Source organism: Cervus canadensis, chromosome 2 (assembly GCF_019320065.1).
Source record: "Cervus canadensis isolate Bull #8, Minnesota chromosome 2, ASM1932006v1, whole genome shotgun sequence".
NCBI classification, from domain to species: domain Eukaryota; kingdom Metazoa; phylum Chordata; class Mammalia; order Artiodactyla; family Cervidae; genus Cervus; species Cervus canadensis.
Genome location: NC_057387.1, coordinates 12,382,477 through 12,408,860, shown reverse-complemented (window position 1 = coordinate 12,408,860; position 26,384 = coordinate 12,382,477). Strand labels below are relative to the sequence as shown.

Below are 26,384 nucleotides of genomic sequence, written 5' to 3'. Positions count from 1 at the left end.
TAGCATACATTGTTGTTATATAATCATTGGTACAGAGGTTAAGGGAAAACATACTCTTGAGCAATTGGGTTGTTTAGTTGTGCAATCATCAGCTCTGGGCTTATAGAAAAAAAAGTTTGTCCTTTTCTCTTCCTTGAGAACTCCAGACCCCTGTCTTCTCCTTGAGAACCCCGGACTGGTTTCTCCTCCTTGGGGACCCCAGACTTCTTATCAACCTGCCTAGGAATTGACTCTCTCACTCTTTCATCTCCATCAAGAGGCTGTTTAGTTCTTCTTCAACTTCTGCCATTAGAGTGGTATCATGTGCATATCTGAGGTTGTTGATACTTCTCCTGGCAATCTTGATTTCAGTTTATGATTCATCCAGCCTGGATTTTACATGATATACTCTGAATAGAAGTTAAAGGAGCAGGGTGACAATATACAGCCTTTTCATATTCCTTTTATAATTTTGAACCATTCAGTTGTTCCATGTCTGGTTCTAAGTGTTGCTTCTTGATCCACATACAGGTTTCTCAGGAGACAAGGAAGGTGGTCTGGTACCCCCATTAATTTAAGATTTTCCCACAGTTTGTTGTGACCCACATAGTCAAAGTCTTTCGTGTAGTCAACGACAAAGATAGGTGATTTTCTGAATTCCTTTGCTTTCTCCATGATCTGAAGAATGTTGGCAATTTGATCTTTGGCTCCTTTCAATACACCCGCACTCCCCAGTTTTCCCTTATAAGACTTTAATTAGTCTATAGTTTGCATTAACTGTTATTCAATACTTAGGGGAGCTCAAAGGAATACCCCTTGTTAGGGCAAACACAGATTTTCTTTTGAAGTGGGATCTTGAAGAGTACCAATAGGTATGTCAAATCATGACAAATTTATTTGGAATGAAACTCTGAAATGGCTCTCTCTGGTGGTTGCAAGATCTCTGGTGTTCACCAAGAATACAGGCTATTCTTTTTCAGGTGATTTATGCTACTTGAGAACATAGAGCAAGTTAAAACACCACAACACTTCCTGTTCCTATTGGGATTCTGTTGTTTTTCTTGAATAAATGCCCCATCGGATTACTGTGTGTCATAGTTATTTTCCAGAGTTCTGAAAAAGTGATGTAGAAGGGAAGCTGTTTTTCTCATTTCTTTTATAAAGGAGATAATTTTCTTACTCTGAGATTTTATACCTTTCACATTTTAACATGCATGTTGAATTATGCATTGTTTTCTAATTATGGCTATCATTGCTCAGTATTTATCTTCTTTTCCCTGAATGACTCATTGAAACCACCCATCATCCTCTTAATAATATAAAAACTTTTAGTGCTGTATATTTTTCATTAAAATTATGAAACATAATTTTAAACTGGCAAATTATTAGTTCTATTATAAAGGAAGAGAAGAGGAGAGGATTACTGATGGTTAGCCTCTACCTGCTGCTGTCTGCTTCTCCCTCCAGCCCAGCTCTGGGGCTTCTCTGCTGCTCTGTGCTAAACCACGCACGGCTGGTTTGGTGCCTCTTGTCTTTCACCAGGAAGGGCGATTATAGAAAAGACTAATGGGATCCTCTATCCCAAATTTTCCTTTACCTAGGCTACCTAATCCTTCTGCCAGAGCTGCAGTTTCCTCCCATATAAGGAAACAGCCGACCTCTAACTCCTCAGGCTTTCATAGTCATGATGTAAGATCCTCAGAAATGACACTCTCCTGAGCAGGTCCATGGCTGGGCTGATGTTGATCCTTGTGAGCAACTTGTAAGTTACTTAAAATGCAACCTTGAGCAAGTTATTTAATCTCTTTGTAATTTCAGGATGATCTTTCATTAGATGCATGTAATGCTTCGGTATTATCATGTTATTAGGATTTAATTAAGCTTATATTGTAGGTAAGGTTTTATGTGTAGTTTTTATGTCTAGTTCCAGGAATGGGGTGCCTTGCCAATACAGTACAGGTATATCATAAAGTGGAGTTGTTTATATATTTATTCTGCAATAGTTTATTGAGGTCCTATTGTAGGTTCTGGGAATAATATGAACATCTAATGGCTTATTCTAGCCCTGTGAGCTGGCATCCAGAACTAACTTGGTAGCCCCACCCTTGGGGTGGGGAAGAGCCCAAGAACTCATAGGAGTGAAGCCTTTCCCGCTCGCTTGCTGCTCCTCCGAACTGTTTCCTCTGCAGCCGCATAGCCTGGCAGGCAGCCTGAGATGGAGCCCTCCTCAGAACATCCCCACCTCTGCTGGGCCACACGGCTCCTGGGACTCACCAGCCTCCTCCTCAGTGAGTAGCCTGGGCTCTTTGTGGCAGGGGTCGAGATACAGGGACCCCTTCTCTCTCTGACGTCTTAAGTTTTGTTGAGGCTGGGACCCCTGAGTGGAGGCAGCCTTTGCTGCAGTAAGGGATCCATTACTAGGGAGGTGAGGTCACTACTGTATCAATAAGAGGGAATACAAGACAGCCTGGAGCTACTTGGAGAGAGGAATAGAGAGAGATACAGAAGCAGCTTCTGGGGACCAAAGGAGTGGGAACAAAGCCCCCCTGACCTGACAGGGGAATGTAACAGCCTCTGCCACTGTCCCATGGAGAAAGGGCAGACCTAGAACCCTGTATCTGAACTGGAGGAAGCAATTGGAGTCTAGTTTTCTTGGGCTGATACAGGATGTTGAGTACAGTAAAATTCTAATTTTGTAAAAGTAGGAGTAGCCTCCAAAATTTAAGGGTGTCTGTATAGCTACATGCTGTAAAAGAATGAAGAAACCATGGAAGGAACAGCAAACTGCTAAGTGAGTTCCAGGAGGGGGTGAACTTGGAGAAGAAAGAAAGGAGGGTGAAGCAGAGAGGACTGGGAATTAAGCAAAAAGGGAACTTAAAGGATGACTGTCATGAGAAAGCTGCAAATCTCATTTATTTATTTACTTTTAGCTTTCTATTTATTTTTTACATTGAAGGATAAGGGTTTTACAGTATTTTATTGTTTCCTGTCAAACATCAAGATGAAGCTGCCATAGATATACGTATATATCCTCCCGCTTCAAACTCCCTCCCATCTCCCTCCCCATGGCACCCGTCTAGGTTGATACAGAGCCCCTGTTTGAGTTACCTGAGACATATAGCTGATTCCCCTTGTGCATCTATATTACATGTGGCAATGTAAGTTTCCATGTCACTCTATCCATACATCTCACCCTCCCCTCCCCACTTCCATGCCTGTAAGTCTGTTCCCTGTGTCTGTTTCTCCATTGCTGCCCTGCAAATAAATTCTTTGGTACCATCTTTCTAGATTCTGTATGTATGCGTTAGCATATGATATTTATCTTTCTCTTTCTGACCTACTTCATTCTGTATAATAGGCTCTGTGTTCATCCACCTCATTAGAACTGACTCAAATGCATTCCCTTTTATGGTGGAGTAATACTCTATTGTGTATATGTACGAAAACTTCTTTATCCATTCATCTGTTGATTGACATCTAGGTTGCTTCCGTGTTCTAGCTGTTGTAAATAGTGCTGCAATGAACAAGGGGATACATGTGTCTTTTTCAATTTTGGTTTCCTCATGGTATGTGCCTAGGAGTAGGATTGCTGCATCATATAGTGGTTTTATTCCCAGTTTTTAAAGAAATCTCCATACTGTCTTCCTTAGTGGCTGTATCAATTTACATTTCCACCAACAGTGCACGTGTTTCCTTTTCTCTACACCCCCTCCAGCATTTATTGTTTGTAGACTGTTTGATGATGGCCATTCTGACCAGCGTGAGGTGATATCTCATTGTAGTTTTGATTTGCATTTCTCTAATAATGAGCAATGTTGAGCATCTTTTCAGGTGTTTGTTAGCCATTTATATGTCTTCTTTGGAGAAATGTCTATTTAGGTCTTTTCCCCATTTTTTGATTGGATTGTTTGTTTTCCTGGTATTGAGTTGTATGAGCTGCTTGTATATTTTGGAAATTAACCCTTTGTCAGTTGTTTCATTTGCTATTATTTTCTCCCATTCTGGGTGCTGTCTTTTCACCTTGCTTACAGTTTCCTTTTCTGTACAAATCTTTTAAGTTTAATCAGGTCCCCCTTGTTTACTTTTGTTTTATTTCCATTACTCCAGGAGATGTGTCATAGAGGATCTTGCTTTGATTTTTGTCATTGAGTGTTCTGTCTATGTTTTCCTTTAAGAGTTTTATAGTTTCGGATCTTAAATTTAGGTCTGTAATCCATTTTGATTTTATCTTTGTGTATGGTGTTAGGAAGTGTTCTAATTTAATTCTTTTACATGCAACTGTCTAGTTTTCCCAGCACCACTTATTAAAGAGGCTGCCTTTGCCACCTTATGTATTCTTGCCTCCTTTGTTAAAAATAAGGTACCCATAGGTGCCTGGATTCATTTCTGGGATTTCTAACTTGTTCCATTAGTCTATATTTCTGTTTTTTTTTGCCAATACCATACTCTCTTGATGACTGTAGCTTTGTACTATAATCTGAAGTCCAGAAGTTTGATTCCTCCAGCTCCATTCTTCTTTCTCAAGACTGTTTTGGCTTTTGGGGGGTCTTTTGTGCTTCCACATGAATTGCAAAATTTTTTATTATAGTTCTGTGAAAAATGCCGTTGGTAATTTGATAGGCATCACATAGAATCTGTAGATTACATTCAGTAGTATAGTCATTTTCACAATATTGATTCTTCCTACCCAGGAACATGGAATATCTCTCCATCTGTTTGTGTCATTTTTTATTTCTTCCATCAGTGTCTTATAATTTTCTGTATAGAATTCTTTTGTCTCCTTAGGTAAGTTTATTCCTAGACATTTTAAGCTTTTTGTTGCAATAGTGAATGGGATTGATTCCTTAATTTCTCATTCTGATTTTTCATTTTTAGTATACAGGCATGCAAGTGATTTCTGTGTATTGATATTGTATCCTGTGATTTTGTCTGTCTGATGCATGACTCAGCAGTATTGCCTTGCTTCCATGGCTGCTTGACTTTCTTCCACAGGCATTTCCCACCACAATCTGCTGCCTCGTGTCCTCTAGGTCTGCCTCTCTGCAGTCAACAAGCAGCCCTCGCCCTGGGATTGCTCCACAATCCATGCACTCAAGCTCCCAGACACTGTGCCTTCTAGGGGACCTGTGTCCCTGTCTGCAGTATGACTGCGGCAAGGACTGTCGGATTCTCCTTCCATTTCGGTTGCCACAGATCAGCTGTTTCACTCTCAGCCTTAAATGTTTCTCCTCTGACCCAGACAATTGCCCCAATGTGGGGTCAGACCCCTGCTTCATTTCCCCCAACAGCCGAGGGCAGGTCTAGTCCTACTAACTCTTTTCCTCCCTAGTTCCTTTATTCTACTGAGTTTTTCATGCTTCTGTATATTCTTTTGCAGTGATCAGGTACTCCTGTCTGCTCTCAGGTGATATTCTACAAGCACTTCTCTGTCTGAAGGTGTATTCCTGATGTATCCGTGGAGGGAGGTGTACTCTGCATCTGCCTACTCCTCAACCATCTTGTTCTCTGTATATCTCATTTAGGACTTCATCACAGATTATGAGTTTATAATGAAATTAAATAAAAACTGATGATAAATAATAAGACCCAGTGAGGTATCAATTCTGGAGAAAGTTTGGAAAGCTTTTATTGTTTTAAGTTTTGGGTTTAGTATCCCAGTCGTTATATGAACTTGTCAGAGTTATATAAAATACAGTGGATTAGAGAGCATTTGAAAACTTTCGTTCTAAGTTGCTTCAGTTGTATCTGACTCTTTCTGACCCTACAGACTGTAGCCCTCCAGGCTTCTCTGTCCATGAGATTCTCTAGGCAAGAATACTGGAGTGTATGCCCATGCCCTCCTCCAGGGGATCGTCCCATCCCAGGGATCCAACTCGTGTCTCTTAAGTCTCCTGCATTGGCAGGCCAGTACTTTACCACCAGTGCCACCTGGAAAGCATGGTAAACAGATGTCTTGAAATAACGATCAACTTTGCATGACATTACATCCCATTTAACTAAGTAACTTTGTGTCAAGAGTAAAATGTAAGCTTTCTCTTCTGTCAATTTTATTTCACTAGAGAGATATGTTAGAGTTGTTGTTGTTGTTGTTTTTTCCTATAGTTCCTGGGGCTCAAAGATTACATAAGAAAGACAGACAGACATGCAGAGAGAGCAGAGGGAGAAAGGGAGAGAGGAAGGGGGGGAGGAGAGAGAGAGACACTTCTCTCTTTCTTCTTCTTCTTCCTATATAGGCACTAATCTCTTAATGAGAACCCCAAATCTGCATGACATAAAAAAACAAAAATGTATGGTTTCAGTTCCAGTGTTCACAAGTCCAAAATCAAGGTGTCAGCAGGATAGATTTTTTCTAAAACCTGTAGGGTGTGTTACACTGCAAAGACTGCCAAACAAGATGCCACAGATGGGTGAATTAACAACAGAAATTTGTTTTCCCTTAGTTCTGGAAGCTATAGTCTAAGCTCAAATGTTGTGCCAACCCTGTTTCTGGTGAGAGAGGGATAGGGCACTGTGTCATGGGGGCCTTCTGGCCATGGCGTTTGTGTCCTGATTTGTTTAGAGGGACTGGTAACACAGTCTTGCCCAGGTCTTCCCTATTGACCTTCTGTGAACAGTGTGTGTGGGGGTCTATTGTCACACCAGGGTGTGTGCTTTACAGTGGGGCCCCCAATTCCGTGGCCATGGACAAGCACTGGTCCCTGGCCTGTTAGGAACCTGGCCACAAAGCAGGAGCTAAGTGGCAGGTGAGTGAGTGAAGCTTCATCTGTATTTACAGCCACTCTCCATCGCTCAAATTACTGCCAAGCTCAGGAGAACAAGCTCAGGGCTACTGCTGAGTCTGTATTATGGTGAGCTGTATAATTACCTCATTATATGTCACAGTATATTATTATAATAATAAAGTGCACAGCAAGTGTAATGCAATAGAATCATCCTGAAACCATCCCCCGTCTGTGGAAAAATGGTCTTCCATGATACAGTCCCTCGCATCAATAGTTTGGCGACTGCTGCTCTACAGGGCAGCAGTCCTTTGCACCAGACCTAGTCTTGCACTGGGGTCTCATAGAGGAGTGAGGTGTGGAAAGAAGGGACAAAAGAGGAGCTCTGAGGAGCCAGACAGGATATATGGATGAGTGAATACCTTGTGGACCACTTTCTCTAATGATACATGTTGTGAAGCCTTTTGACCTGGGACTAAAAGGTCATTAAGCTCAGTGTGAGGGTCTGTAGGAGGGTCTGTGGGTTCTTTAAGAGGAGTTGGAAGGACTGTGGTGAAGGCCTGATCCTGAGATGATGCCTTATCACATAAGTTGATGATTAAATAAATACAAAAATATCTGAAACACCTGTGCATATGAATGCTGGCATGAGCTATTCTCTGCTTCCAGTGAGACGAGGAATGGGTGTTAGGACAACAGGAGGAAGGCAGGTTTGAGATGAGAATGTACTGATTTGGAGAGAAGACTGTGTCCCCGGCGGTCAGAGCCCCACCCAGGAATATCTTGAGCTGCTGGAAGAAGGAGATTATTTTTCCTTTCAGGATAAAGTTATTCTGTGGCACTTTCCCTGGCCCTGTACTGTCCTACCCTGGTCCCCTAAAGGACAGAGGGTATCAGGTCCCTGGAACTTAAGCCTCAAGTGGAAGATAAACTCTGGAGCAACTGGCCCTGAGGGGAATGTGCCAAGTGGTCAAAGCTCTGCAGAAAAGTGTCTTGAGGAAGGCTCACTGTGATCTCTCAGGGACTCGTTGGGAAGTGCTGACTTGGTGGCAGGGACGACAGAGTTCATGAAATGCTCACTTGTTCCCTCTCATATTCTAGGCCCTGGCAGTTAGCCAGGGCCTTGTGACCAGTGCTGGCAAAAAAGCAAAAACAGAAATCACACTATATCTGGACAGAAGCAGGGAAACCCTTGGGTGATTCTCCTGTCTCCCCTCCGTGCTGTGGGACTGGGAGCCTGTGAGGATGCTGTGAGCTCCATGGGTGCAGCTACAAGGAGGTGGCACCTCCTCCATATGTGATAGGACTTCCCTCTCACTGTCTTTTGGGACCTGGGGAGGGTGATATAAACACCCCTTGTCTAAGACTCTGAGGTATTATAGCTGTTTTTTACACAGCACAGTCTATCTGTCCTGACCTCTATGCTGCCTATAAAGAACAGGAAGGAGAGCAGCCTTCATATTTGTATTAGGTGTCTATTGCTGTATAACCTGTCACCCCACAATGTAGTGCCTCAATCACCACCCAATATGGTTTCACAGTTTCCATGGGTCAGGGCTTAGGGGTAGTTCAGCTGAGTCCTCTCTGGCTCAAGGTGTCCCCAGCTAACATCAAAGTCTTGGCTGGGGCTGCATCAGCCCTGGGGTCATCTCAGAAGGATCTGTTTATAAGCTCACTTGTGCGATTGCTGATGGGAGGCAGTTTCTGTGCCTGTTGGGTTGAGGGCCTCAGTTCCTCCCTGGCTGTTGGCCAGAGGCTCCCTCAGTTCCTTGCCACGTGGGCCCCTCCTTAGGGCAGCTGACAACATGGCTAGTGTATTCCTCAGAGTGAGAAAGAGAGTGAAGGAGAGAAAGTGAGTGTGTGTGTAAGGAAGAGGGACATCACAGTCTTGTGTAACCCAGTATCATGGAGTGACATCCATCTGTGTCTGTATTCTATTCCTTGGAAGCAAATCACTAGGTGCAGCCCATATTCCAGGGGAAGAGTTGTCAAAAGGGTGTGAACAGGAGGAAGGGGGGTCTTTGAGAGATACATTGGGAGCTCCTCCTACAAATTCACAGTTATATATACCTGAAAATGTGATTCAGAGGATGATCTCACATAATTCACACACATCATTATCAGCCAAGCAAGGAAAATCTGGGTTAGCAAGTTTAAGTAACTTGTTCAAGCTTAGGCACCACCAGAACCAGGATTAGATTCCAGAATTACTTCAAATTCACTGTACTTGCATTCCAAGAATCAGGAGAGTATATTGGATGGATTTCATGAGAAAGATAAGTTCTGTTGCTTTCTCTTTTCTTCTTAACTGAGAAACTACTCACATTTTCTATCTCCAATGTGCTAGGCATCTGCAGCACAGTGGCCCAGAATTCTGGACCACATGATTCTGAAGCTCAGGATTCTGGATTTGTTCTCATGTATGGGATACGAGGAGGTTCTGGGCTATTTCATGTGATCAAGGAGCAAGAAGCTGACCCAGAGGAAGTCTCATGGGGCTTTGGTCCTGAGTCAAACTACAGAGTCCTGCTGCGAGTCCGCCGTGGGGCAGACACCCCAACCTGGGTCAGCCTCCAGGACAAGTACCAGCAGAGGGTCCACGTGCCCAATGGGAGGTCTCTGAAGATTGAGAGCCTGACCTCCGAGGACAGTGGGCAGTACCGGGCTCGAGCCAGCTTCACTGGAGGAATAGAACGTACCGAGGTTTTCCACCTCACTGTTGATGGTAAGTGAGACCTCCTCACCCCACACTAAGGCTTCCCTCCTGCTTTCGTGGTAGGAGTTTCACACAAGCCTCATTTTTCAGGATCCCTTCAAGACACCAGACTTCATATCCCATTTTCTCATTCAGAGCTAGGATAAGTAGGTTTACCACAAATGAACAGAGCTGAGATTCAAACCAGGGATAAAATCATTTCAGCGTTTTGGAAAAGGAGAAAGAAAATTTGGCATAAGTGTATTTATCATCAGTTCAGTTCAATCACTCAGTCATGTCTGACTCTTTGTGACCCTATGGACTTCAGCATGCCAGGCTTCATTGTCCATCACCAACTCCCAGAGCTTGCTCAGACTCATGTCCAATGAGTGGATGATGCCATCCAGCCATCCCATCCTCTGTCTTCCCCTTCTCCTCCTGCTTTCAGTCTTTCCCAGCATCAGAGACTTTTCTGATGCTGTGAAGAGTCAGCACTTCACATCAGGTGGTCAAAGTATTGGAGCTTCAGCTTCAGCATCAGTCCTTGCAAGGAATATTCAGGACTGATTTCCTTTACGATTGACTGGTTTGATCTCCTTGCAGTCCAATGGACTCTCAAGAGTTTTCTCCAACACCACAGTTCAAAGACATCAATTCTTTGGTTCTCAGCTTTCTTTATGGTCCAACTTTCACATCCATACACGACTACTTGTAAAACCATAGCTTTGACTAGAATAAACTTTGTCGGCAATGTAATGTCTCTGGTTTTTAATATGCTGTCTTAGTTGGTCATAGCTTTTCTTCCAAGAAGCAAGTGTCTTTTAATTTCTGGGCTGTGATCACCATCTGCAGTGATTTTGGAGCCCTAGAAAATTAAGTCTGTTACTGTTTCCATTGTTTCCCCATTTATTTGCCATGAAGTGATGGTACTGGATGCCATGATCTTAGTTTTTTGTTGTTGAGTTTTAAGCCAGCTTTTTCACTCTCCTCTTTCATTTTCATCAAGAGACTCTTTAATTCCTCTTTTCTTTCTCCCATCAGTGTGGTGTCATCTGCATATCTGAGGTTATTGATATTTCTCCTGGCAATCTTGTTTTCAGCTTGTGCTTCATCCAGCATGGCATTTCACAGTATGTACTCTGTGTAGAAGTTAAATAAGCAGGGTGACAACATATAGCCTTGATGTTCTCCTTTCCCTATTTGGAACCAGTCTGTTTTTCCATGTCTACTACTTACTTTGCTTCCTGACCTGCATACAGATTTCTCAGGAGGCAGGTAAGGTGGTCTGGTATTCCCATCTCTTTAAGAATTTACCACAGTTTGTTGTGATCCACACAGTCAAAGGCTTTAGCATAGTCAGTGAAGCAGATGTAATTGTTTTTCTGGAACTCTCTTGCTTTTTCTATAATCAACAGGTGTTGGTGATTTGATCTCTGGTCCCTTTTCCTTTTCTAAATCCAGCTTTAATACCTGGAATTTCTCAGTTCAGGTACTGTTGAAGCCTATTTTGGAGAATTTTGAGTATTAGTTTGCCAGCGTGTGAGATGAGTGCAATTGTGCAGTAGTTTGAGTGTTTTTGCATTGCCTTTCTTTGGGATTGGAATGCAAACTGATCTTTTCCAATCCTGTGGCTGAAGAGGAAAATTTAAAACTTAACACTCAGTTAGAAAAAACTTCATGCTCATTCTGCTTCTGTTAGATATTCTTGCTGAGTGAAGATGGTACACGGTGACCTAGGAATCAACTATTACCATAAGATATTCTGACAAGTATGGAATATTCTGTTCCTGCTTCTATGAGTTTCTGTTTGAAAATTTCCTGCATGCAACCCATAGCAACTCCTGTGCTCTGTAATTGCCCAAAACCCATAGCAACCAGGCAACCAATCAACTGGTGCCAACTGTAATTATATGTACTGACCCTATAAGAGTAAAACTCACCCTAAGCTCGGGCCCCCAGACCTCAGAGGTTTAGCTTGTCTGGGACCACTGGCTTAATAAACCTGAGTTCTCCCACCCTCCAAGTGTGGTGCTTGATTTCTTGATGGTCTGACTTCTGCAACATTTCTGGAAGCCCCAGGGAGATTCCAACCACACTGACCCCTTGAGACACTGTACCAGTGTCTTGGCTGGTTCAGAGTGGAGTAACTCAGAGCCAAATGAGGAGGGCTGCCACTTGGTGATTTTCTGTATTCTGTTTTGGACTGGCATTCTGAATCTCCATGTGGCTGAGCCCTGGCCGGACTCATTGGAGGGATGGACCAACTCACCAGGCAAGACTTCTCAACAAGGTAAGGCCCCAGGGCCAGCCCCCAGTCATGTCCTAACTCAATGGGTAGAAGAGGAGATTGATCATCTCCTTGAGCAACAGTTAGGGAAATCTGGGAACTATGCAGAAGGCAGGTGTTTTGATGACCTCTGTTCTGAATGTGTATATGAGTGAACTCCCAAGTTTGTCCTTGTTCCAGGGTGATTGTGTGGCTCTTCGGCCCTCATGGCTTTGGGTTCTGAGTGGGCCCTAACCTGCGGTTCTGCGGTGTGACCTCATATGGCTCAGGGCAGTGTCTGTCTCTGGGGGACCCAGTCCCTCCCTGTGAGTCAGATCCTGGTCAGAGGCTTACACTACCTGCCAAAGCTAAGTGGTACCTATGTTCCCCATGGCAACATGGCCAGATGGGCACCTGAATGGTCTCTTCTTGGAGGGGGTACCCACACTTGTTTCTCTTCATGCCACCAACACAGGGCAGGATACAGAGGGAGGGGGACAACTGGTTACTGATTTGATTTAGAAGTTGTGTATGTCCAAATGGCTCTTTTGCCCTAGGACCCTCTGCCAAAATTATTTTCTTAAAATTTTGAATGCTCATTTTCCCCTTTCATCAGCTGACTCTTTGAGCCAACTTATTGATAAATTGAGTTTTCTTCAAAAAAACTTGTCTCTTTTGCCAGGCAATTCTGTACCTCACTTTCTCTTGGTCCCTTGGGCCAGCCCATGTGAAGAGGCACACTCTGACGTGCTCCTGCCTACTTTTGGATTCTCATTACGAGGCTGTCTTCCTCTTTCACTTTTTCTATATAATTCCCCGATTCCCCAAGTGTTTTGGGCCCTTTACCTAGGCAAGGAGTATGCATACTGCTCTCTCCACTTGCTCAGTGCCTTTGAGAGGGTCGATCACCCCAGATGCCCTCCGGAGTCCCACCTGATATTATTCCTTCATGAATCCCTTTACAAGGGATTTCCTCCTTTCAGTCTTGTCTCCCTGAGGTATTTAGTGATCAGGGCCATCTTTAAGGAGACCCGCAATTGTGCTGTGTGGGAATACTGGGCTTTCCAGGAGTGGTGATATCAGTGCTACCTGAGCTATAAGGCCCTAGGACAAGGCCCTTCCCGTGTGCACACCCTCTTTCCTGGTCAGAGAGGCAGATTACATTTGTCAATATAGGGGAGGCTACTCTAAGCCAACTGTTTAGATTGTATGATAAAAACTTTAAGAAAAATTTCTCTGGAGACTATGGGGCTAAGATGACCTCAGAAAAGCTCTGCACCCTGTTTGAGTCAGAATGGCCCACTTTTGGGGTGGCTTGGCTTGCAGAGGGTAGTCTAGATCTTCCTACTGTTAGAGCTGTATACTGAGTGGTGATAGAGAACCCCAGGCACCCAGACCAGTTTCCAAACATAGAGTCCTGGTTGCAAATCACCAATCAGCTAACTCCTTGGGTTCAGTTCTGTGCTAACCAGCAGGGACAGTGTAGGATCTTTGAGCCAGTGGCCCAGCTGGCTCCAAGAAAAGGCAAAGAAAGGCCAAAAAAGGTTATCCACCAAGGGGATCCTGAAGAAGAGTCCCTGTGTCTCTGCCCTACATTCCAACTGCTCCTCCAGTTCTCATTCAGCTTCCTCACCCTTTACCAAACAGCTCTCCACCATCTGTGTCTCCTTCACCTCCAAATCCAGAGCACCCTCCAAGCCCACAGCAACTTCGCTCAGACAACCAGCCAGCTCATCAGCCCACAGCCCTGCTGATGCCTTTATGAGAGACCTGAAGCCCTCCCCAGATTAATAAGGATAACTCTGTCCAGCTAGGATGCCCAGTCCTTTATTACCAACCCTTTACTACTACCAACCTCCTCAACTGGAAACACCACACTCCATCTAACTCAGAGAAATCGCAGGCAATGATTGGTCTTTTTCAGTCTATTTCTCACAGCCACCAGCCCATCTGGGACAACTGTTGCCATCTTCTCCTGACTCTCTTTGACACTGAGAAATGCTGCTGAATCCTTCAGAGGCTCCGGGATGGATCCAAGGGCAGGCACCAGCTGGTACAGTAGATCCTGCAGCCTGGGCCCTGGGGACTACAATGGACCTTCGCCCCAACTGAGACTTCAATGCCCTGGATGGGAAGGACTCCCTCAACAAGTACTGGCAAGCCCCGCTACAGGGACTGAGGGCAGGAGCCAGAAAACCAACCAATACGTCTAAGACAACGGAGGGGCACCAGAAGCACCTGGTGAATCACCAGAGGTGAATCACCCCTGGGGTTCTATGAGAGACTGTGTGAAGCATTCTGGGTGTACACCACTTTTGACCCCGAAGGACGAGAAAACCAATACATGGTCAATGCAGGATTTGTGGCTCAGTCTTATGCTGACATCTGACTCAAGCTCCAGAAACCCGAGGGGTTCACTGGAGTGAATGCCACTCAGGTGCTGGAGGTTGCAAACAAGGTGTTTGTGAACCACTACCAAGAAGCCCAAAGGATGGCTGACAAGAGAATGAAGTAGGTGTTGCTGCTGGCTGCTGCACTGGGGAACCCAGATCCAGTGTAACAGACCATTCCTCCATGTAAAGGGGAAGTCAAGAAGGGGCCACTACTGTATTTCAACCAGAGCACCTATTGCGAAGAGACCAGACACTGGAAGAATGAATGCTCCCATCACAGAAGGTGTGTGAAAGGTCAAAGAAGTTCAATCAACTCAACAAAGGAAAGTACCAGCCTGAGCCAGTCGTCCAAATCCTTATCGGCCTGGCAGGAGTAGAATCAGACTAGGAAGGACCAGGCTCCCTGACCCTGGCCTCCTGGCAGCCTACGGTGGCAATGAAATTAGGGGGGCAATCAATGACGTTTATGGTGGACACCAGAGCTGAAGGCTCTGTGATAATCACACCTGTGATTCCCCTCACAGGTCAAAGAGCAACTATCATCTGGGCCACAGGAGACAGGACTGCCCACTCATTCTGCAAGTCTCACTCATGCCAGATAGCCCCCCTAGTGACTCAGGAATTCCTATACTTACTGGAGTGCTCCATTCCCCTACTGGGCAGAGACTTACTGACAAAGCTTAGCGTGCAGATTACCTTTGCCCCTAGGAGGCATGTGAGTCTCATCCTGTGGAGGCAATCAGCTCTGATGACAGCTATGACTGTGCCCAGGGAAGAAGAAGTGTGCCTCTATTCTTCAGAGAGAGAACAGACAAATCCAACCAGCCTGCTAAGAGTTCTCTGCTGTCCGGGCAGAAAAGGGGCACTCAGGTTTGGCCAAAAACCACACACTCGTGATGGTGGACATGAAGCCAAGGGTCACTGCTGTCAGACAGAGGCAATATCCAGTACCACAGGAGGCATGCCTGGGAATTTGAGACCACATCCAATGCCTTTCTGACACCCAAATTTTGATTGTCAATTTCCCTTCAACACTCCACTCCTATCAGTTAGGAAACCTGGAGGGAACGACTGTCTCCATAACCAGGATCTCCGCATGATCAACAGTACAACGATGACTATCCATCCAGTGGTTCCCAAACCCTTACATGCTCCTGAGCCTCTTACCCATCTATACAAGCTGGGTCAACTGTCTCGAGCTCAAGGATGCCTTCTGTTTCTGCTGTCACGGGCCAGCCAGCCCTTCTTTACCCTTGAGTGGGAAGACCCACACACCAGGAGACAGACACAGCTGACTTGGACGCGACTGCTGCAAGGCATCAAGAACTCATCTACCCTGTTTGGTGAAGCCCTGGCTGTGACTCTTGCCGCCTTCCCCAGAGAAACTTTGAACTGCACCCTACTCTAGTACATGGATGACCTGTTGCTAGCCAGTCAAACCGAAAGGGACTGCTGGAAAGTCACCAAAGCCCTGCTGGCTCTACTGTCCACCACGGGGTACAAGATATCACGGAAAAAGGCTCCTATCTGCAGACAGGAGGTCAGTACCTTGGGTTTGTCATCTCTAGAGGCCACCAGGCACTTGGGCATGAGAGAAAATAAACTATCTTCTCAGTACCTCGGCAAAGCACCAAGAAATATTTGTGAGTTCCTTGGGGCTGCCAGATTTTAACGGATCTGGATACTATGTTTTTCTGAAATTGCCAAATCATTTTACGAAACCATAGCAAGGTCTGGTAAGGACCCCCTAGAGTGGGGGCCTAAACAAGAAAAAGCCTTCAGGGAGATAAAGAGACTTTTGACCAGTGCTCCATCATTAGAGCTGCTAGGTATTTCTTGGGACTTTAACCTCTTCATGCATAGAAAAATCACACTGCACTGGGGGCCCTCACACAGGTGGGCCATGGTAGTGCCTGGTCGCATACCTGTCCAAACGACTGGATCTTGTGACCACGAGATGACCTTCATGTCTACAGGCATTAGCTACCACTGTAGTCCTGGTCAGAGAAGAGACAAGCTTACACTAGTACGAAATATAAATGTAAAGTTTCCCCATGCTGTTACTGCTCTGATGAACAGCCAAGGGCACGAGCGGCTCACCAGCACAAGGATGACTCACTATCAGGGACTACTCCGTGAAAACCCACGGGTCCACCTCGAGACTGTGCAGATGCTGAATCCCACTATCTTCTGACCTAAGGAGGTGGGAACCCTTGATCATAACTGCGAAGAGGTCATAGATGAAATTTACTTGAGCAGGCCAAACCTGATGGATGTTCCCCTCTAAAACCCAAAACTGGAACTGTTCATTGATGGAAGCAGTTTTGTCAGGGCAGACACCACCAGACAGGCTATGCAATAGCAACAGTAGACAGCATAGTAAAGGCTTCCCGCATGGGTGGGCAGCCCAACGGGCTGAGGTGTGGGCACTTATCCAGGCATTAAGGCACACTGAAGGAAAGTGAGTCAATATCTACACTGACTCAAGGTACGCCTTTGCTGCTTTACATGTTCATGGAGTCCTTTATAAAGAAAGGGGACTACTGATAACAGGGGAAAGGAGATCACAAACAAAGAGGAAATCTTTCAGCTGTTAGAGGCAGTTTGAAACCCTTCCCAAGTGGCAGTTATCCGCTGCAAAGGCCATCAAAGGGGAACTGATCCAGTTAGCAAAGGGAATCGGTTGGCCGACCAGACAGTCAAGAAGGCAGCAACCCAACAAAGTCCCACTGTAGGCCCTGAGCCAGTTTCTAGGGTACTCCTGGCACCAAAATTGCCTCCATCCCTGAGATATACTGAGGAAGAAGATCAATGGGCTTTAGATGAGGGAGGAACAAAAGAAAAAGAGGGCTGGTGGAAGCTTCAAGACTGGAGGGTCTTTCTCCCTAGCAATATACCAGTCCAGCTGGTGAAACAGCACCATGAGACAACTCACTTAAGGAAAAGTGCACTGGGAAGTTTACTGAGCTGCTACTATTCTGTTCCTAAGCTCCAGACCCTGTGTCTCCAGATCAGTAGTATGTATGTGACTTGGGCATGAGACAATGCCAGCCAAGGACCAACACCCAGCCCAGAGGTTCAGACACTTGGGACACTGCCCTTTGAAGATTTAGAAAATGACTTCACTGAAGTCAAGCCCTGCAAGTGTTCTAAATATTTACTTGTGTTAGTCTGCACCTACTCGGGATGTGCTGAGGCCTCTCCCAGGCACACTAAATGGCACGCGAGGTGGCCAAGGCCCTACTAAGAGCAATAATCCTGAAGTATGGGCTACCTCTCTCCATAGGGTATGAAAATGGGCCAGGCTTTGTGTCTGAGATAATCCAGACTTTGTTCAAGACACTGAGAGTCAAATGGAAGCTCCCCACTGATTACAGGCCACAAAGCTCAGGGAAAGTTGAGCACATGAATCAGACCCTCAAGACTACATTAGTTAAGCTCTGTCAGGAGACCCAGTTACCTTGGGTCGTCATGCTACCCCAGCCTTGCTCTGAGCCCAGTGCACCCTGACGTCTTCAGGCTATTCTCCCTTTGAGATCTAATACGGGAGACCACCCCCAGTGATAGGGAAGCTCAAGGGAGACTCTCAATAACTAGCTGACCTGAAGATGTCCAGATACCTCCAGGCCCTGGGAAGAGTCTTCCACCATATCACTCGAGAAACCTTAGAAAGGACTCCTGTTCCTTTGGGCAGTTGGGTTCATTCCTATAAGCCAGGAGACAAGATATGGGTTAAAGACTGGAAAGAGGAAACACTTCAGCCAGTCTGGACAGGCCCTCAAACTGTCGTCCTGATCACCCCTACTGCTCTTAGTTACAAGTGTCACTCCGTGGATTCACCATCCCTCGGTGAAGATAGCAGCACCTCTAGAAGGGTGAGAGAACTGGACTGCTGAGGCTCATCTCAACAAGCCACTTTGGGTCTTTCTTCCTAGACACCCAAATCCTGCCCAAGATCTTCAACCCTGCTCAAGTCACTCCAGGGCTGGCTGGTCCACACATGGTGGAAACTTGAGGAATTTGACGAGGGACATCTGAGAGTCAGGGTTATGATGACACCCTGCCAAGAAGGGACTGGTTGCACCACTGGCCTTGATGCTTTCTGTGGGTCAAACATGAGATATTGCTTTAGCTACAATCTACCCCAAAAGTAATGGGATTATTAAGTGGAATCACATGTTTTGTATATTAGCAGTTTATATCCTGCTGAGCTATAGTGCATTAGAAAGTAAAACAGCCCCACACGTACTCCATGTGTTCACATGGCTAGATCAGGTCAGGGGGTCACTTGGACCGTGCTTCACCATACGCACTTCCCCTGCCAAGGAGAGGCCCAAGAAACCTGTGTTCACAACAAGGCAACCTATTCTGTTTGTTTACAAGAAGGTCAATATATCTGTTTTGACCCCCAGATTCCCCGTTAAGGAAGATTGGTAGAGGTTTGGCACCAAGAAGGCAGGCTTCTGTTTAACCAGACACAAATTGCAAATTTAGAACTTCTGGTGTTACTACACTCTGATGTGTGTGCTGATATTAACAGAAACCCCTGGGATACTATAAAATGTGGGGCTTATCACGGGAAAAAGAGTATGCATTCAATGATAAATATAAGTGTGAATTAGCACTCACCCACTCCTCTTGCTATGGTGATTGCTGGGCTTACTGATCTTACTGGAGGTGTGTCACATGGATAATCTGGAAAGATAAAAGAAGATAACTCTCCTTCAAAAGGGAACTGTTGGCCCCGGTTGTGAACTCGGGATGTATAATCCTTTCAGTTTCACTATCTTCAACCCCAGGGACTCAGAATGAACAAAATGGTCTCAAGATGGTATTTATATGGTATTTATATCAATGGGAGAGGTGCTGACCCAGGAACTGTGTTGGATTTCCAGAGTGTTTCTGTTCCATTCCTGCCATCTACACAAAAGCTCTTCCATTCTTTTTTTGAAGAGATAGAAAGTGGTCCCCGTCCTACTTCAGTCAAAACTAAAAACCTGTTCTTAGCTCCAACAGAGACCATAGCCCAGATATTAATTATTTCTTGCTGTGTGTGGGGAGTAACTAAGATGGGAGAACGATGGCCCTGAAAAGCTAAAGAATCAGATCCCTAGAGACCCTTCAATAGCTCAGGGGAATTCAAGAAAACCAGGGTCAGAATTTGGCATTTAAAGACTTCCATAATTGGCAAGAACTGTCTGGCTCTGTGGGGCTCAATATTCAACGTTCCAGTAGAAAGCTCACTTGTCTTGGCCAAAGATATTATAATGCAACTACTCGCACCTCTGATTGGTGGGGAAACACAAACTATACAGAACCTAATCCTCACCCTCTAGCAAGCTTCTCCAGTTTAAAGACCAGACGGGATGACTTGTCCACTGAAGGCCATTGGCCTACTCCTGAAGGATTATTATATTGGATTTGTGGGGCTAATGCATATTCAATTTTGCCAGCCAACTGGTCAGGGGGCATGCTTATTGGGGACTATCCATCTCTCCTTTTTCCTACTTCCTCTAGCCCAAGGTGACACATTGGGAGTCCCAGTTTATAAATACAGAGGCCTCATCAAAAAGTGCAGATCTCTACAGACTGGAAATTGGAAAGATGATAAATGGCCTCCTGAATGCATAATCCTATACAATGGGCCAGCCAATTGGGCAGAAGATGGGTCCTGAGGCTACCAAACCCCAATTTACATGCATAACAGAATTATCTGGCTCCAGGCGGTGGTTGAGATCTTTAGTAATGAAATGGTCAAATTTCGTAACTTATTGTCAGAACAAACCAAGATGCATAATGTTATCTATCAGAATCACCTGGCTCTAGTTTACTTACTAGCTACAGAGAGGGGGCACCTGTGGAAGCTCAACCTTAGCAACTGTTGTCTACAGATAGATGATAAAGGCACGGTCATAGAAGAAATAACCAGGAAAATGACTAAAATAGCTCATGTCCCAGTCCAGACTTGGAAGAGATGGAATCGTGGAGAGCTACTTGAGGGATGGTTTTCTTATCTAGGAGGATTCAAAACTCTAGTATGAATAGTCCTATTCTTCCTTTGGACCTGCCTCCTCTTATCACGCCTTTTGCCATTAATCAGGAGGACAGATTCCAGCCTAGCAGAAGCTGCCACAGATGGAGGGCACCACACACCTCCTAGCCCTGAGAGGTTATCAGCCCCTGGGCCAAGAAGATCAAGAAGTTGATGCCTTATAAGATTTAAGGGACTTCAAGAGGGGAAACTGAAGAGGAAATTTTAAAACTGACACTCAGAAATAACTTCATGTTAGTTCTGCTTCTCTAAAATGTGCTTGCTGTGCCAAGATAGGAACAAGATGACCTAGCAATTGACTATTACCATAAGATGTTATGATACGTATGAAATGTTCTGTTCCTGCTTCTATGAGTTTCTGTTTGGTGATTCCCTGCACATAACCCATAGCAACTTCCTGGCTCTGTATCTGCCCATATCCCATAGCAACCAGGTAACCAATCAACCAGTGCCAAGTGTAACTGTGTGTACTGAACCTATAAGAGTAAAGCTCACCTTAAGTTTGGGCTCCCAGAACTTCAGAGCGTTAGATCATCTGGGACATCTGGCTTAAAAAAGTTGAGCTCTCCAACCCTCCAAGTGTGGTGCTTGGTTTCAACAGTCGGAGTTTTGCAACATGGCCACTGCTGAGTTTTCCAAATTTGCTGGTATATTGAGTGCAGCACTTTCACAGCATCATCTTTTAGGATTTGAAATAGCTCAGCTGGAATGCCATCACCTCCACTAGCTTTGTTTGTAGTGATGCTGCCTATGTCCCACTTGACTTCATACTCCAGGATGTCTGACTCTAGGTGAGTGATCACACCATCATGGTTATCTGGGTCATTAAGATCTTTTTTGCATAATTCTTCTGTGTGTTCTTGCCACTGAACTTAATATCTTCTTCTGTTAGGTCCATACAGTTTCTGCCCTTTACTGTGCCCATCTTAACATGATAAGCTCTCTTGGTATCTCTAATTTTCTTGAACAGATCTCTAGTCTTCCCCATTCTATTGTTTCCCTCTATTTCTTTGCATTGATCACTGAGGAAAGCTTTCTTATCTCTCCTTGCTATTCTTTGGAACTCTTCAGTCAGATGGATATATCTTGCTTTTCCTCCTTTGTTTTTCACTTGTCTTGTTTTCTCAGCCATTTGTAAGGCCTCCTCAGATAACCACTTTGCCTTTTTGCATTTCTTCCTCTTGGGGATGATTATGAGCACCACCTCCTGTACAATGTTATGAACCTCCATCCATAGTTCTTCATTACTATTTGTCAAAATAATTATTATTCTCTTTAGGACTCAGTTTATTTGATTTGTGTATTAATTTTCTATTGCTTCTATCACAAATTGGTATAAAGTTAGTGGTTTAAAACACAAAAGTATTATTTTATCTTTCTGGAGGTCAGACGTCAAAGAGGGGTCTCACTGGGCTAAATCAGGTTGATTTAAAAAAAAATAGTTGCAAGCTAGAAATTGAGAATTAAGTTTTATTCGGTGGACATTTTTAGGACTTCAAGCCTGAGAGACAGCATCTCAAGTAACCCTGAGAGAACTGCTCTGAGGAGGCAGGGGGTGGAGTCAGGTCATATAGAAGTTTGCAAGAAGGGCAGGTAGTCTGAACATCAAAGATAATTTTTAATTAAAGAAAAACAGATATCTCAAGGAATTTAGCCGTTTTCTATGAGTGGGAAGGTGCAAAAGTCTGGGCTTACTGAAATCACTCCTTTCTTATTCATCTCAGCTCTCTGGGGCTTTTTCATACCCCGGTTGTCCCCTTACCCCATCTCCTCAGCAGTCACCATGAGGAGTGACTGATGGCTGCAGGATAACAGGCACTGTTCTTCCTGGGCCCCTTCTGAGCTCAGAAGTTCATATTTGGGGGCTGGAGTCACTGATGGCTGTGACATCCTTGTTTACTGATATGGCAGGAAATGCTCCATTTCTCAGTGCTGTCAGGGTTGAGTGCCTTCCTGGAGGTTCCAGAGGCACAAACATTTTCTTTCACCTTGTGCCTTTTAGTAGCTGCCTGCATTCTTTGCTCATGATCACACTTGTCCATCTTCAGAGCCAGCAGTGGAGGGATAATTCCTTCTCACATTGATCTCTCTGACCCCCTCCTCTTCTTCCTTCTTCTTCTTGTAAGGACCCTTGTAATTACCTTGGTTCCAACCAGTTATTCTGGAATAATCTCCCTATTTGAAAGTCAGTTAATAAATATCCTTAATTCATCTGTTACTTTCATTTCCCTTTGCCAAATAACCTAACACATTCAGAGGTTTCGGAGGTTGGGGCAATATTCGTCTACCACAATTCGGAAATCCATATGTAGCTAGTCCTCCCTGTCCTCTCTCTTCTTACCAGCCAGAGGTATCAATTCAGTTCAGTCACTCAGTCGTGTCTGACCCTCTCCCACTCCCTGGACTGCAGCATGCCAGGCTTCCCTGTCCGTCACCAACTCCCGGAGCTTGCTCAGACTCTGGTATGAAAAGGCCAGAGATATAATTGCTCACAAAGACCCCTCCAATCTAGCTCTCAAATCCTCAATAGATATAGGAGAAAATTTACACAGTGATACATCTTAAGAGCCTCATTAGTCAACTCTTTTTTCCCCGAGAGTTTTTGCTGCATAGGGAAATATCTGCTACATGAGTGACTTTGATACCTTGTGTTTCCCATATGATATCTATGACAAACCTGTCAGTGACTTCTCTGCCAGTGTGCGCCTCAAGTTTAGCAGCATGTTCTAACCACACTTGGTTTGTAGTTGCTGGTCACTACCACTGCATCTCTCAGAAATGTCTCTAGTTTGGCATCCCAGCACAGTCCATATGTCAATGCTCCATAAGGGCTGTGCAGTCCCAGGAATCATCTGAACAGGAGAAGCAGGGCAATGGTCCTGGACCAGGTCAAGTCCTTCCTTCGCCACCTTCTTCTCCTGGAAGGAAGGAAACATCCCAATTTCTTATATACAATGAATCCTGGAAGGTGAGGTCCAGCATACAGCTTTTCTTTTTAATGGAAGAATTTTAAGGCTTGGTAATCTAGTAAGATCACATAGGGCTTACCTCAATTGTTTCTTTTCTTATTGTCACTGCTATATATTTGGGTTTTGGGAAAATAGTGTTTCTTCTGGAAAATGCATTCAGCATCCTGAGAGGGAGGTTGCCAGAACTTCAGTGAGATAATGGATGAGAAAATGTGAACTGTAAAGTTGTCCACTCATGTGATGCTCCATTCTTCTGTCTCACCTGCCCCAGAGCCCGTGATCACTCCTGAGATCCTGGTCAAGTCATCATCCATCACACCAGGCTGGTGCAATATCACCCTGGAGTGTAAGTCCCCAGGAAACAGAGAAGACCTGAGTGTGACATGGGAAAGCAAGGGCCTTCCCAGGGAGCTGGAGTGGAGTGGGACACCGGAACTAGCTCCCAACACCTGGGAACTGACTGTGAAAAGGTCCCTGATTCAGTCCAGTGCCAACTTCACCTGTGTGGTCAGCAACCATGTGGAGAAGAAAACTGCCTCCGTAGACTTTGCACAAGTCTGTTCCCATGGTGAGTGCATCCTGCCAGAGGGGAGGGGCACTCCCGGAGTGCAAGTGCTCTGGGTGAGAGCTCTGGGCTTTTCTCCCCGTTCTATTATTAGCACCACTTTCCACCGGGGTCACCCGATACCTATACCGGAGCCTGGGAAGCACAACCAATTTGCTTCTGCTTTTAAATTTCTCGCACATCCATGCTCTCCTCTCCAGCCCTTGCCATTGTTGGTCCAGACAGCAGCCTTTCAGGAACTCTCCCCACATCACTCATCATTCACTGTGTGTTCAGTGTAGTCTTAGAAAAAGGGAACTGGATTGTGTCAGCTGTGCCATCTGAGGATTTGGCCTCCAGTGTCTCCCTGTATGATTCAGGGCTCAAATGCTTCTCTGCCCATATCACTCTCCTCACATATTTCACACTGGATTGTTTAACTAGGACCCTGAAATGAGTCTTGCTATCACAAGCTTCCGACCCTCTGGAAATGCTCTTTCATCTACCATGAGTCCTCCAAAGTCAAGAGCCCTTCACTTTCTTATTTCCTCCTGTTGAGGGATGTCTCTCAGTTAAGGCCAGCTTCATGGGGGATGATCAATATGGTTACTCAGGGTCCTGTACTTGGTTATGGTTCTGCTCTTAACAAAGTTTGAAGAAAACGAACCTCTATCTCATTTGGTACGGGGCCTTGCAGGTGCTGTGACCTTCCAGCATAGACATTATCTTTATAAAGGAGTGGTCCAAGGCCACCCCACACTGAGTTAACAATTCTGTTTATGGACTTGTCTCCTGTGTAACTTAGAATACCTGGAGGTCAGAGGCCATGTCTTGTTTTCTTTGAATTCATGTCCCAAGGAAAGACTCTGGCAATGTTTGCTCACATTCACTGTTTCATTGAATCATGAATGAATATGTGTAGTTTGCCCTTCTAACCCATCCTCCACAAGGGAGACCTGACCTGCTGGAGGCATCTGATATGTCAGCATCACTTAAACCCCTATAACCCTCCACTCAGCCTCATCAGGGACTGTCAGATAAAATAAACATTCAGTCAGACCCTTGGGAAGGAGGCTCTTTCTCCCTCTTCTCCTCTTCATCTGGCTCCTTCCTGCTCTGACCTTCTCCAGCTTGCAGCATGGGATGATGGCAACCCCCAGGGCTTATGATTTGACAGTAACATTCCCTGAACATGTTGCTCCTCCTTTCTGATTCTCCACCCACCTTGAATATCTGTGGAACTCCTACTCCTCCCTCAAGACTCAGTTTATGCATCACCTCCTCTGGACAGCCCATCCTGAAGACATGTGTACCAGGTGGTATTTTCTCAGTTCAGTTATGAATGAACCTACTGCACTCTTACCTCTTCAACTTCTAAACCAGGACTTTAGACTTCTCCATATGTTTTCTCTCTATCTCCCTATGGCAATGGATATTTAAAATTCTGTCTTCCCTTAACCATTCTCCATTCTCTCTGTGTGAGGAAACAGGTACACACAGACAGATGATGGCTGACTCCCTTGGAGGCATCCTATGGACCATCGTGGTTGTGCTATTCTTCCTGGGAACTTGACTGTGCTTTTGGAAAATGTATAAGAGGGAAAGGAACATGGATACTGGAAGAGGCAAGTTGCCCTTCTTTTTTCTCCTCAGATAACTCCTCTCTTCCACTGAAACCCTTTTTCTTCACTTTGCTGCTCAGAGATTTCCCCCTGCAAAATGGCTGGTGGATGTGATAATGACATTGGTGTCATAATCATGGAACTGGGCACAGGTTTTTGAGACTGAGATTCAAGCTCCACTCTGTATGTGTGTGACTCAGAAGAAGCATTGCAGGAGGACCAGAGGAACCATGATGATGGCAACGGGACAGAGCAGAGTTAAGAAGAGTATCAAGAAGGCATGGACCAGTTGAGAGGCGGGAGCTGTGATCATCCTGGGCTTTACCAGTTTCCTCTGCACCTACACTTGTGCTTATTAAACCTAATCACTGCTACTTCTGTCCCGCTGCCTGTTTCTGAACAAGCAACAGTATTAACTAGGAAAATTTACATCTGAGGCCTGTGTAGTACTGGGAACTTGCAGGGCATCCATAATCAGTGCGTGTCAGCAGCATTGACTCCACGTGGGATCTTTGTTGTTTGTTGTTTGTCTGCAAGTCGTGTCCTACTCTTTGCAACCCAATGAACTGTAGCATGCCAGGCTTCCCAATGCTTCACTATCTCATGCAGATTGTTCAAAGTCATGTCCGTTGAGTTGCGATGTCATACAACCATCTCACCCTCTTTTGTCCCCTTCTCCTCTTGCCCTCAATCTTTCCTAGCATCAGGGTCTTTTCAAAGAGTCAGCTTTTCCATTAGGTGGCCATATTATTGGAGCTTCAACTTCTGCATCAGTCCTTCCAACGAATACTCAGGACTGATTTCTTTTAGGATTGACTTGTTTGATCTTGCAGTCCAAGGGACTCTCAAGTGTCTTCTCCAGCACCACAGTTTGAAAGCATTAATTCTTTGGTTCTCCCTCAGCCTTCTCTTGGCTCAGAGGGTAAAGTGTCTGCCTGCAATGCAGGAGACCCGGGTTCAATCCCTGGGTTGGGAAGATCCCCTGGAGTAGGAAATGGCAACTCACTCCAGTACTCTTGCCTGGAAAATCCCAAGGACGGAGGAGCCTGGGAGGCTGCAGTCCATGGGGTCACAAAGAGTTGGACACAACTGAGCCACTTCACTTCACTTCACAGCCTTCTTTATGGTCCAACTCTCACATCCAT

General features: G+C 45.1%; 1 protein-coding gene across 2 annotated transcripts; it reads left to right on the top strand.

The window, feature by feature from the left end:
• The first annotated feature begins 1,711 nt into the window (after window positions 1-1,711).
• Window positions 1,712-25,613, top strand: LOC122431719 (hepatocyte cell adhesion molecule-like). 2 transcript variants are annotated; one of them, XM_043453129.1, is made up of 4 exons: window positions 1,712-1,741; window positions 9,046-9,423; window positions 23,345-23,641; window positions 25,108-25,613. In XM_043453129.1, the coding sequence occupies exons 2-4, from the start codon at window positions 9,117-9,119 to the stop codon at window positions 25,188-25,190; spliced, it is 687 nt and encodes a 228-aa protein (XP_043309064.1). In that variant the 5' UTR covers window positions 1,712-1,741; window positions 9,046-9,116; the 3' UTR covers window positions 25,191-25,613. The 2 variants fall into 2 exon arrangements, with proteins under 2 accessions (XP_043309064.1, XP_043309057.1); XM_043453122.1 differs by lacking the exon at window positions 1,712-1,741 and adding an exon at window positions 2,115-2,267.
• The last annotated feature ends 771 nt before the right edge of the window (window positions 25,614-26,384 follow it).